At 38.6% G+C, this 14062-nt stretch overlaps 1 protein-coding gene across 8 annotated transcripts in view; it reads right to left on the bottom strand.

Annotated features, from left to right (window-relative positions):
* The window catches only part of ULK4 (unc-51 like kinase 4), a 703273-nt gene that overhangs the window by 536156 nt on the left and 153055 nt on the right, over nucleotides 1-14062 (bottom strand). For 5 of the 8 annotated variants that reach the window (XM_030935299.1, XM_010374299.2, XM_010374298.2 and 2 more), the window contains one exon: nucleotides 4745-4927. The exons of 2 other annotated variants lie outside the window; for them this stretch is intronic. In XM_030935299.1, coding sequence (XP_030791159.1) covers nucleotides 4745-4927 — 183 coding nt within the window. The remainder of the gene's footprint in view (nucleotides 1-4744; nucleotides 4928-14062) is intronic. One more of the 8 variants, XM_030935309.1, reaches the window with a different exon arrangement.

The raw sequence follows: 14062 nt of genomic DNA on the forward strand, positions 1-14062 counted from the left end.
GGTATACATACGCAAATACACAAGAAAAAACAGCTCTCTCAAACCAAAGGACCAAGAGAGGGGCAGCCTGGCAAGACAGAAAATTTTTAGGAAATAGCTACTCTACTTCAGCCAAGCACCATGGAAAAACCACACCAGCAAGGAGCAAGTAGGGAGCCTAGACTTCCAACCTCATGTGACCATGGCAAGGTGCCCCAACATTACCCCCTGCCAGAGTGGTGTCACAAAAGACCAAGCAAGGAGCTTGGGCTTTCATCCCAACCAAACGATAGAGAGTCTTCCATCATACTGCACAATGTTTCCCCAGTGATGAGGCATTCGTTCCACTTCACCAGTATCAGTGGAGGCAATAATGAGGATCCTTCCCCTCAGCAGCCAGGTTAGCATCAGAGGAGTTCTGGTGGAAAGCCTGGCCTCGCACTCTCACCCAGGAGCAATGAGGAGCTCTTCTACCTCCTGAGGTGACAAAAGCAGTCCACTGGGGATCTGTGCTTCCATCCCAACCCAGCAACATCAATGTAGCACCCTTATTCCCCCTGCCAATTCAGTGTCAGAGGGAACTCTAAAACAGAAAATTCAAATAAAATCCACCACCACTCAAAATATTTCATGTGCATAGAGTTTCAGTTTTGCAGGATAAAAAGGTTCTGCAGCTCTGTTTCACAACAATGTGAATATATTTAACACTACTGAACTGTACACTTAAAAATGGTTAAAATGTTTTCTGACTTTTTAATGATTGCCATTCTAACTGGTGTGAGATGGTATCTCATTGTGGTTTTGATTTGCATTTCTCTGATGGCGAGTGATGATGAGCATTTTTTCATGTGTCTGTTGGCTGTATGAATGTCTTCTTTTGAGAAATGTCTGTTCATATCCTTTGCCCACTTTTTGATAGGGTTGTTTGTTTTTTTCTTGTATATTTGTTTGAGTTCTTTGTAGATTCTGGATATTAGCCCTTTGTCAGATGAGTAGATTGCAAAAATTTTCTCCCATTCTGTAGGTTGCCTGTTCACTCTGATGGTAGTTTCTTTTGCTGTGCAGAAGCTCTTTAGTTTAATGAGATCCCATTTGTCAATTTTGGCTTTTGCTGCCATTGCTTTTGGTGTTTTAGACATGAAGTCCTTGCCCATGCCTATGTCCTGAATGGTATTACCTAGGTTTTCTTCTAGAGTTTTTATGGTATTAGGTCTAACATTTAAGTCTCTAATCCATCTTGAATTAATCTTCATATAAGGAGTAAGGAAAGGATCCAGTTTCAGCTTTCTACTTATGGCTAGCCAATTTTCCCAGCACCATTTATTAAATAGGGAATCCTTTCCCCATTTCTTGTTTCTCTCAGGTTTGTCAAAGATCAGATGGCTGTAGATGTGTGGTATTATTTCTGAGGACTCTGTTCTGTTCCACTGGTCTATATCTCTGTTTTGGTACCAGTACCATGCTGTTTTGGTTACTGTAGCCTTGTAGTATAGTTTGAAGTCAGGTAGCGTGACGCCTCCAGCTTTGTCCTTTTGACTTAGGATTGTCTTGGCAATGTGGGCTCTTTTTTGGTTCCATATGAACTTTAAAGCAGTTTTTTCCAATTCTGTGAAGAAACTCATTGGTAGCTTGATGGGGATGGCATTGAATCTATAAATAACCTTGGGCAGTATGGCCATTTTCACGATATTGATTCTTCCTATCCATGAGCATGGTATGTTCTTCCATTTGTTTGTGTCCTCTTTTATTTCACTGAGCAGTGGTTTGTAGTTATCCTTGAAGAGGTCCTTTACATCCCTTGTAAGTTGGATTCCTAGGTATTTTATTCTCTTTAGGATGTGGAGAAATAGGAACGCTTTTACACTGTTGGTGGGATTGTAAACTAGTTCAACCATTATGGAAAACAGTATGGCGATTCCTCAAGGATCTAGAACTAGATGTACCATATGACCCAGCCATCCCACTACTGGGTATATACTCAAAGGATTATAAATCATGCTGCTATAAAGACACATGCACACGTATGTTTATTGCAGCACTATTCACAATAGCAAAGACTTGGAATCAACCCAAATGTCCATCTGTGACAGATTGGATTAAGAAAATGTGGCACATATACACCATGGAATACTATGCAGCCATAAAAAAGGATGAGTTTGCATCCTTTGTAGGGACATGGATGCAGCTGGAAACCATCATTCTTAGCAAACTATCACAAGAACAGAAAACCAAACACTGCATGTTCTCACTCATAGGTGGGAACTGAACAATGAGATCATTTGGACTCGGGAAGGGGAACATCACACACCGGGGCCTATCATGGGGAGGGGTGAGGGGGGAAGGATTGCATTGGGAGTTATACCTGATATAAATGATGAATTGATGGGTGCTGACGAGTTGATGGGTGCAGCACACCAACATGGCACAAGTATACATATGTAACAAACCCGCACGTTATGCACATGTACCCTAGAACTTAAAGTATAATAAAAAAAAAAAATTCTTAAGAATTTCAAAAAGTGAAGCAAACTTGCAAGTAGATTATTTCTAAATTACTCATTTACTTTTAGAGACAGGCATTGCATTTGTAAAGTATAGACACTATCTGAGTCAAAATCTACATTCTTTATGAACTTTTAACTTCAAAACTGTTGTCCTGATTCAGAAAATAGAGTTAGAATGCTGGATTTTTCATTGAAAGGTGGAAGTGAGCTTTGTTTCAAGTAATATAATTCATGTGCTCATTAAAAACAAAATAAAATAAGAAAGTTCTGAACTCAAAAAAAAAAAATGGTTAAAATGATAAATTCTGTTATGTGTTATCTACCACAATAAAAACTTTTTTTAATGAACCAATACTAATCAAAAGTAAAAGACTGCTTATCATTCCACGCAATTGCTCATTTCCTTAAGACATGTGGAATAGTAGCTACATATGATAAATAATTAAAATTATATTAACATACAATCTATTTTACTGCTTTTGTGAAATAGTATATTTGAAACTCAATCAATCCATGCCTGTGCTGAGGGTAAAACACACACACACAAACACACACACACACACACACACAAATTCTAAAACTCTCAGCCTTTCTAACCATGGATTACATGGTAAAATTATTCAAGTATTACGTTTTCTAATATAACGATAAGAACATTTAATGAGTGAAAATTTAATAGCAAAAACTAGACACATAGATTTGTTAGAAAAAAATACTTTCTCTGAGGCACAAATTTCTTAGCAGAATCTAAATCAGAATAATTAAAGACAAGAAGTGGTTTACCTCTATTGGGACTTCCACAGATCAAGTTTACTATGTAAATCTGAGGGTTATTCATAATAGTTACTGAAGTTTTAAGCTTTATCATAAAAAACAAAATTTAATTTGTTTCATTTAAAGCAGAAGAACCATAGTAAACAGTGTATTTAAGTGGTTCCATTCCACACTTCTAAGCAGTGTTACCTTCACCATGTTTTGCAAAACTCTGAATTGAAAGGTACACTTCTCTACCTCTTATAGAAAAAAAGACCTGTAATCCCAGCACTTTGGGAGGCCAAGGCAGGCTGATCACAAGGTCAGGAGATCAAGACCATCCTGGCTAACACGGTGAAACCCCATCTCTACTAAATACACAAAAACAAAAAATTAGCCAGGCGTGGTGGCGGGCGCCTGTAGTCCCAGCTACTCAGGAGCCTGAGGCAGGAGAATGGCGTGAATCCAGGAGGCGGAGCTTGCAGTGAGCCGAGATTGTGCCACTGCACTCCAGCCTGGGCAACAGAGCGAGACTCTGTCTCAAAAAAAAAAGAGAAAAAGAATGACTGGTTGAAATAATGCTGCACACTACATTCTCCTTATGAGAATTCACAATCACAATACACATTAGCATATTAAAAACTGGGAAAAATTGTACAACTGAAAATATTTCTAAGTTAGACTCATTGCTTTCCAAATTTATATATAGCCAGACCTACTTTATTTTTTACCTGTTAACACATCATCAAACACTAATATTCTCAGGCAGAACTTCTCAAACCATAAAGTTCAAACAAATCACCTAGAGATCTCACTAAAATGTAGATTCTGATTCAGCAGGTCTGCATGGGGCCTAAGAGTGCATTTCCAACATGCTGCTAGGTGATGTCAACGCTGCTGGTCAAGGGATCACTCTTTAGCAAGGGGCTAGAGAAGACACTTCGAGAAAGGCTACTAGAGAGACCTGTTTATCACTATAAAGTTCTGTGATATGAATTTAATACTTACAAACTCTACTGTATATACAATAAAGACATATAAAGGACTAGAAGAGGATAGGTTAAAAACAGAATGGGGGCTCTATAATTTTGACTGGCAGTGTATTACAAGGAAAGGAATAAAAATAGGACAGCATAAGCAGAAAAATATAAAGGGACTCCTCCCCCTAAAAAAGGCAAAGGATATGGGAGAAAGAGATGGAAGTTGGAGTTGGTGAGGTATAAGAAATGCCAGCATATAGGAAGCACTGAGACATTTTCTAGTTTAACATTACCAAAATGGGACAAGCAGGCAGAAGCCATTTAAAGAACTTCTATTTTAATCACTAAAAGGCTCTTATAACATGTTCAGATGAACACTCTGTGGTACAAAGGTTTGGCAAAGTTCCAAAAGGCCTCTTGGGATGAAAAATGAATTCTACAAACACAACATTACTTGCAGAACCACTAAAATTGCAGAAGAAAACAACAATTCTTAATGTAGAGTAACAGGTGAAACCTAAGTCAAACCTTTTCTTGTATTAGTCTTTGAAGATGAATCCCACAGGACAACATGGCAGTGAATAAGGTCAACATGTACTGCTGAACTTTGCAGATGGCAGAGGCCAGGGAGTTTATTACTGAGTTCAGTCCCACCTTTTCAATAACATTCTGGAAGGCAGTAGGAGAATGGCGAGTGATTCTACACAAGGCCTACAAAGACAAGAGAACAGATCTGTCAGGCAACTCCAAGTGCATCAATCATTCTCCTGAAAGGTAACACAGGCTTCTGTGTCAAGGAGTAGAAGGTACTTACTTGGCTCTTCTATTACATATTTTGGCACAAGAAAGTTGGAAATTTTCAACAAACTTAAAAATAAAACAATCTGGCTGCCAATAAAATCTAAAGTTGTTTTAAAACACTAGAGACTACTGTAGCAATAACCATTAAATTGATAAATCCATAATCCTATATAGAAAAATTTCCCTTTAATAAATAAAAACACATTATCAAATACCTTCAGATAATGAACTAAGTGCTGAAAAACAGTTGTAAAAGTGAATATCTGGCATTTATTGTTTACAATGTGAGGAACACTATCTGTAAATATCTGAAGATTATTTCATTTAATTCTTCTAACAAATATGAGAAAGGTAGTATTATTATCTTCATTTTATAGATGATAAAACTAAAGCATACAGTAGTTAAGTAACTTGCTGAGAGGCATATAGCTAGTAAGTAGCAAAGCAGGGAATTAAACCGATGTAATCAGACCCCAGACTGTTCCTAAATTGCTCTCAGACTATCAGACATGAAACTTAAAATCAGCTAACAGAAAGTATTAAGTGTTGGAATAGAAGTGGGCTCAATTAATCGTGCTTGGAAAGGAAGAAAAAGTCAACAAAAGGTATATAAAGAAGATGATGCTGAGCCAGTTTTTGAAGGGTAGATGGGAAATAGGTGAACAAGTGAGTTAAAAAAAAATTCAAGCTTGAGAGAACAGAACAAGTATTCACATGGAGACATAAAGATGTAAGCTTTCTGATGCCATTAGAACATTTATCAGGTGTAGAAAAAGAAGTACACAGTAGGAAAGAAGAAAACCTTATGATCTATCTAGAAAAGCAGGCTAGAGCCAGAGTTGGTCAACAAAGTTAGGAACTTAAAAACTTATGCCATAAGGAAAGGGAAGGCCTTGAAAGGTTTTTTTTTTTTTTTTTTTTTTTTTTTTTTTTTTTTTTTTTTTCAGTAAAAGTATTGCTAACTCCGTTAGCACCTAAACAATTTCCAAATTAGCAACATGTAAGGGAACAAATTCTTTGCACTACATCTATTTTTTATTTTTTTTTTTAATTATACTTTAAGTTCTAGGGTACATGTGCATAACGTGCAGGTTTGTTACACATGTATACTTATGCCATGTTGGTGTGCTGCACCCATCAACTCGTCAGCACCCATCAATTCATCATTTATATCATGTATAACTCCCCAATGCAATCCCTCCCTCCTCCCCCCTCCCCCCTCCCCATGATAGGCCCCAGTGTGTGATGTTCCCCTTCCCGAGTCCAAGTGATCTCATTGTTCAGTTCCCACCTGTGAGTGAGAACATGCGGTGAAAGGTTTTAAGGAAAAGAAAGACATGATGATATTCTGTGTATACATGAGAGACTCCAAAGAGAGAAATAAGCTTAAGCTAGGAATAGTTTTATAAAAACATTCATTATAATATCATATAAGCTCCCTCTCCCTGATTTATATTTTAAACCGATTTATAACCTTGATTAATAACAAAAAGATCAAATATAAAACAAACAGAAATAATGATGTCAAAAGGAGTGACAGGAGGGAGGGAGATTAAAAAAGATAAAAGACTTTGAAAACTATTTCCATTTTCTTAATCATCTTAGAAAAAAATTAAAAACCTTTTTCTCTCCAAGAATAAATTTCCTTTAAACGTCATTCAGTAGAGATGGGGTTTCACCGTGTTAGCCAGGATGGTCTCAATCTCCTGACCTCAGATGATCCGCCTGCCTTGGCCTCTCAAAGTGCTGGGATCAGAGGCGTGAGCCACTGCGCCCAGCCTAATTGTGTTACTTTTAGTAGAGACGGGGTTTCACCATGTTGGCCAGGCTGGTCTCAAACTCCTGACCTCAGATGATCTGCCCACTTCAGCCTCCCAAAGTACTGGGATTACAGGTGTGAGCCACCGCACCCAGCTCCAATCTTCATGAAAATGCCAAGATGACTTTATTATAGCCAGAAAGGAAAAGGTAAATATAACTCATGTCAAGGAAAATCTAGAAGGACTTTTTTCCAGATGCTTCCTCTTGAGGGCAGGACTGAGAGGTGGGAGGTAGGAATGGGGCCACAAAGAACCTTCGATCTTTCACATTTATACCATTCAAATTTTTCCAGTAAATGCATATTACTTTATAGTAATATTTAAAGTTGCACTCCAATGCCAATGACTATATTAGATACTTTTTTACTTGTATTGAAATAAACATTTATGGGAGATTTTTAAATTAATAATGTATACATTTGCTGCCATTTCTGAAATAAACAAGTAAATATATACACTGAAAACATAAGCATTTGTAGAGCACGAAGTATATACTTCTCCCTAAAAACAAGTCCCTTTCCTTGTGGAACTATCATATGAAACACCTATAAAATTCTATAAACACCTATAGAATTAATAATCACTGACTCCATTTCAAACGTATACCAGGGATTTTTATTCATTTAGAGATATCCATATCAGAATGACATTCAATCAAATAATTAAACTCTGCTTTGGGCATTTTTCAAATAACTTTGCAGTGTGTCCTCTTTCTTTCAAAAAAGCTACAGATGGGTAAATTAGATATTATGGTTTAGAAAATACGAAACTAGGGTTCTTCAAATCTAATCTCCAAATTGCATGAGTTTTGGTAGAAAAGTATTAATAGTAGTAATATCTGAAAAAAGGAATAATAAAATGAATTCACTTTATTTTTTTCTCCGTGTTCATGTAACACAACAGAAAAATGAATTCACTTCTAAAAATCTGGTTATAATTTTAAAATTTTGAGAGGTAGGGGTGTGTGTATGTGTGTGTGTATAAAAAGCATTCTTTAATTAAAAAATAAAAATTGTGAAAGTTTTAAAAATGAATCTAAAATTGCTGTTTATGAAATCAAAACAGTATTGTTTAATTATTTTCCTAATCCAAGTATTTTTTAAAAAAAAAAAAGATCATTTGAAGTGATGTCCCTAAAGATCAGAATTTTTCTAGCAAATTAGGATTCTCTCAGCAATGACTTCAACACAGCAAAACAATGTCTCATTAGCACTATAACAATTCTTGGAGGAGCTGGCACTGCAAAACCGACTTTCCACTGATATAAAATCCCTACCCAGTTATGATGGGGAAATGTCTTAATAAAAGATTTTTCCAGACTACTTCTGGACAACTGGAATGGATCTTCTTCAGAATGCTGTGCAACAGCCTAACAGACTTTCCGTTTTGAAAAGCTCATGCAGAAAATACTTTTTAATTCACTTCTAAATCTCAAACTCGGTTGAAAGCTTCTGAGCAACTGAGAAGATGCACAGAGCCTTACCAGCACACTAGTACTTGTATTTTCTGAATCAAAAAAAAAGAAATCAAATCAAATCTGATCTTCAGTGATGTGGTTTTTAAACATTTACTTATTAAAATAGAGTCTGGTCGGGCACAGAGCCTCATGCCTGCAATTCCAGAACTCAGGGAGGCTGAGGCAGGCGGATCACAAGGTCAGGAGTTCGAGGCCAGCCTGGCCAACAAGGTGAAACCCCATCTCTACTAAAAATACAAAAATTAGCCTGGCCTGCTGGTGGGTGCCTATAATCCCAGTTACTAGGGAGGCTGAGGCAGGAGAATTACTTGAAACCGGAAGGTGGGAGTTGCAATGAGCCGAGATCATGCCACTGCACTCCAGCCTAGGCAACAACAGTAAAACTCCATCTCAAAAAAAAAAAAAAAAAAAAAAAAGAGTCTGCGATTATATTTTAAAACTGGAAAAAATTGTTCCAGTTCAAAATTCACTTCAAAATTTAATTCAAAAAGAACATTTAGTGTTACCTCCAGAATTTGAATTTTCTTAGTCTGTTCAATAAAAGCAGTTTCCAAGAAACAGACTCACTCAAAATTGAAGGCTGCATATCTGTTAGAAACATATGAGCAGAATCGCCAAGGAAGAAAACGTTTAAGAACCATTTCTTTTTGGTATTTCAAATGATTTTTTGATGTCATATGAAATTACCCTGGGAGGTTTTTCAAACTACACACAGTCTTATCTGACCCCTGAGAGATCTTAAGATATATCAGAATAGGGGCAGGGGGTGGACAGAGAAGAGGAAGTAGTCAATGTTGCTTGAAAAGCTCCCCTCCAACCCCAGTGAGAACCACTATCCTGCATACTTCTTCACTTTTTGACACCTTTTCATCTCAGCACTTCAGTAATTATGATTACCTTAGCTACCTCTCTCATAGGAGCCACTGTACTCAATCTAACTCTACAGGTTTCTCTGGTTCTCACTATGGTCCCTATAGAGATTTTCCCTATAATCCCAACAAGTCTAAGAATCACTTTTATCTATTCAACATATTCCCCAAGTCAGGTCCACTCCTTCCAACTACCAATAGCTACCAATGCTGCCACTCCTGAGTGGAAAGGACAAGTTAGTTATATTTTACTCTAAGCCACACTGGTGTATTTTAAGAGCTGCAAGGACTAGGGCAGTGGTTCTTAAATATCAGCAGGCAAAATCACCTGGAAGCATGTTGAAATAGAGATTACTGGCCTCTCCCCACAGGGGACTCTCGTTCAGTAAGTCTGAATTTGGGCCCAAAAAACAACACTTCAAGTTCCCAGGAAATGTTAATGTTGCTGGTATGGAGAGAACACACTGGTGTAGAACAATCTATGGAGCCAAGAGATCGTTAGGAGAAATAGGTCAGAAAATCACTGACAGGTAGGAAATCCAGATGGTTACAAGTGGAACAACGTGTACAGGTTGCTCCCTCAGCACTAAGCCATGCTATCCTCCACCTGCTCATTCATTCATCTGATTAGCAGATATCTACTCAGCACCTACCACGTGCTGAGAAAAGGAACAACAGGACTTTTGTCTTCCTAGAACTTACACTAATGAAAAAAACTGTGCATGAGGCCAGATGCGGTGGCTCACGCCTGTAATTCCAGCACTTTGGGAGGCAGAGGCGGGTGGATCACATGGTCAGGAGTTCGAGACCACCCTGACCAACATGGTGAAACCCTGTCTCTACTAAAAATACAAAAATCAGCCAAGTGTGGTGGTGCACACCTGTAATCTGAGCTACTCAGGAGGCTGAGTCAGGAGAATCGCTTGAATCCAGGAGGCAGAGGTTGCAGTAAGCTGAGATCACACCACTGCACTCCAGCCTGGGTGACAGAGCGAGACTCTGTCTCCAAAAAAAAAAAAAAAAGACACTTGTATAAATACATTAAATAAATAAAGCTGCGTTCATTAGAGGGGACAGAGCAGAGTCAGGGAGGTCATAATTGAGGAGGTGACACTTAAGCTGAGATCTGAAATAAAGAACTGGTGATGTAAAAACCAGCAGAGAACATCCAAGCAAAGGAAACAGCAAGGGGGAAAGGTCCTGAGGCAGAAAAATGCTTGGAAATCCTAGGAAATGTCTGAAGGTAAGTTTGGAGACAGAGTGAGGGAGGGAATGAGTGTTACGAGATGGAACCGAAGAGGTAGGCAAGGGCCAAATCATGCAAGATATTGAAGATCATGTTAAGAATTCTGACCTGTATCACCAAATGTATCCATTAACCTCCAGGACATGCTCCTGAGAGGTAAATAGTGAAAAAGACCTTAAGAAGCAGATTTGGCTCTGTAAGCCATCCCAGAGAGGAGGCAGTTGTCCTTCCTTGCCAGGAATGTGTGTGAATTATCTTCCAAATGCATATTCTCAGTTCCCATACCCTGAGTCTTTAATAAATCCTCATGTACATCTCTTAACCATGCAGGTGCAATTTTTTTTCTTAAGATTATGATGTTAGAGTAACTGTATAATGATCTCATGCTGTTCCCCCACCTGCCTTTTATTATTAGCAAGAATTTTATGGCCAATTCCTCTTTGTCTCCCAGTAAAGAGGGGAGTTTAATCTTATTAACCTCTGCCCTCTACTCACATGTAGGGCAGGATGCTCCCTCTTAATCTTTGCAAGAAAAATCTTAACTTGCTATCAACAGGCCTGGTATCAAACAGAAAGAGACAAAAAAAACATAGTCCTAGATTTCAAGGAGTTTAAAATGTATGACATTATAATAAAATAAATGTAACTAATTTACTAAGCAAAATGTGCTGCTTTTAACATTAATATTACCTTAAAGCAGTCATCAATTTTCAACTTCTACCTAGTATTATGAATAAAGTATTATTAACCCTTCCAAAAAATTGAAAGCTTTGAAAAGTTTAAGCATGTAAGAAGAGGAGATATGATTTTATGAAGTTCATTTTGTGTGGAGAATCAAGTTGGTGGAGCCTAAAACTGGACTTTGGAAGACCATTTAGAAAGCTACTCCAGGTGAGAGATGGTGGTGGCCTGGATTATGGAAGTAGCCATACAGCTGCAGAGAGATGTGGGCAGATCTGAGAGATGCTGATGAGTTAGAATCATAGGACAGGTTGACCACCTGGTTGTAAACAATAAAGTGGAAGAACTTAAGGGAAAGGAAAGTATCAAAGAGGACTTCTAGCCCTTTGCTTTCTTAATACTCCTTCCTAATCTTCCCACCCAGTATCCATATAGCAGTCTGAGAAAGGAGGTCAACAAGGGAAAAGAGCGTGCTGAGCTGAGGAGTGCCCAAGGAAGCAGAGTGGTAGCAGCAAGGGAGGGTGGGGTAACAGGGAGGAGGCCTCCAGTGTGGAGTCAATGGGAATTGGCTACACTAAGGGGAACAAATGAACTGAATGAACAAATCAGTAAGTATACTGAGAATAATGAGAACCCAGTTTCTCTCTGAGAAGAGATTTACAAACACAGAAAGAGGGAAGACTAGACCAGGCATGGTGGCTCACGCCTGTAATCCTAGCACTTTGGGAGGCCAAGGTGGGCAGATCACGAGGTCAGGAGTTTGAGACCAGCCTGGCCAACATGGTGAAATGGCCTCTATACTAAAACTACAAAAAATTAGCTGGATGCGGTGACGTGCACTTGTAATTCCAGCTATTCAGGAAGCAGGGTCAGGAGAATCACTTGAACCCAGGAGGCTGAGGTTGCAGTGAGGCGAGATTGCGCAACTGTACTCTAGCCTGGGCAACAGAGAAAGACTCCGTCTTGAGAAAAAAAAAAAAGAAAGAGGGAAGACTAGAAAGAATACTGAGGTATTAAAATTAAAATATAAATTCATGAGGTTTTTTCCAAATGTGTACATTGACAGACATTTTTAAAATATAAATGTGTATGCATGGGTACATATATTTTATCTAGCTTTGAATACTGAGAAACAACAATGACACTCCCCAGGGAATGAACACAAAGAGCACCCAGATCTTCATTTCGAAAAACAGGATTTCTTGGAGAAATGACTGATTCCAAGGCTGGCACAGGAAGAGCACAAAAGGAGCCCAGAATGGTACGTGGTATCAGGAGTTAAGGAAGTACTCAGTGATAGAAATAAGTCCAAGGACACAAAAGTCATCTTGAAAGGATCTCATTGGCCAAATCTGGGATGATTAGAGCACCCAAACAATAAGCAGTAGCAGTAATAGTATCACATTACAACCCATTGAATAAAATCTATATCCACAAGTCCATGCTGATATAAATACGTACATGCATGTTGAAGAAGGGAAAGTGCTTCCTCAAAATAGAATTCCAACTTATATATATGACTATCAAAATCATTTGCATAGCTAATGATCAATGCAAAAAAAATGGTGTTTATATTTTTAAAGGGTTACTGAAAGCAAAACAAACCAAAAGAATATGCAACAGATACTGTTTATGACCTACAAAACCCAAAATATTTATTATCTGATCCTTTATAGAAAATATTTGCCAACCTCTGATGTAAAGAGAATGATGCAAAAGGATAATCATCACATAGCAACCACCACAGAGGTATCTGGTACAGTTAAGAGTCATCAATGGATGCTATGGAGGTTTAATGAGGAAACACAGACAGACCCAGGCTGGGCCTCACCCCACAAAATAAAAGCTGTGCACTCTAAAAATTGTAAATGACGTGAAAAACACAAAGACTGAAGAACTGTGTCAGACTGGAGGAGACTAAAGAGCTATGAAAACAAAATACAGCTGGGCGCAGTGGCTCACGCCTGTAATCCCAGCACTTTGGGAAGCTGAGGCGGGTGGATCACCTGAGGTCAGGAGTTCAAGACCAGCCTGGCCATCATGGTGAAGCCCCGTCTCTACTAATAATACAAAAATTAGCCTGGTGTGGTGGCAGGTGTCTGTAATCCCAGCTACTCGGGAGGCTGAGGCACAAGAATCGCTTGAACCCGGGAGGCAGAGGTTGCAGTGAGCCAAGATCACACCACTGCACTCCAGCCTGGGCAACAAGAGCAAAACTCTATCTCAAAAAAAAAGAAAGAAAAGAAAAGAAAATACAATCCATGCTACTGAACAGGATCTTGGCACAGAAAAGAAAAAGGAGACACTATTGGGACAACTGGCAAAATTTCAATGAAAAATTAATGATTCAGATAAATGCTAAGTGCAAGTGATAAGAAGCCCAAGATAAAAGAGTCAAACTTGATGCATCAGATGAAAAAAGGAAGGACTAGAAGGTATGAAACTTTGGTGGGAACAATTGAAAAAAACTTTGCCAAGAAAAGAAACCATGCTGAGTATAAAGATGAAAATCTTTATAATGTAATCTTTATAACGTAAGCCCAATTAAAACAAGACAGATTTTTCTAAAGGCTCAGGATTAAAATGAATGTCTTAAAATATTATTCAAAGGCGCCTCAAGAAAGTTCACTGGTATACTTTGTAACTCTTTCTGACTGTTTACCTGTAATTATTATTATTATTATTATTATTTTTTAGACAGAGTCTCGCTCTGTCACCCAGGCTGGAGTGCAGTCGCCAGATCTCAGCTCACTGCAAGCTCCGCCTCCCGGGTTTATGCCATTCTTCTGCCTCAGCCTCCCCAGTAGCTGGGACTACAGGCGCCCGCCCGCCACCTCGCCTGGCTAGTTTTTTGTATTTTTTAGTAGAGACGAGGTTTCACTGTGTTAGCCAGGATGGTCTCGATCTCCTGACCTTGTGATCCGCCCGTCTCGGCCTCCCAAAGTGCTGGGA

Source organism: Rhinopithecus roxellana, chromosome 1 (assembly GCF_007565055.1).
Source record: "Rhinopithecus roxellana isolate Shanxi Qingling chromosome 1, ASM756505v1, whole genome shotgun sequence".
NCBI classification, from domain to species: Eukaryota; Metazoa; Chordata; class Mammalia; order Primates; family Cercopithecidae; genus Rhinopithecus; species Rhinopithecus roxellana.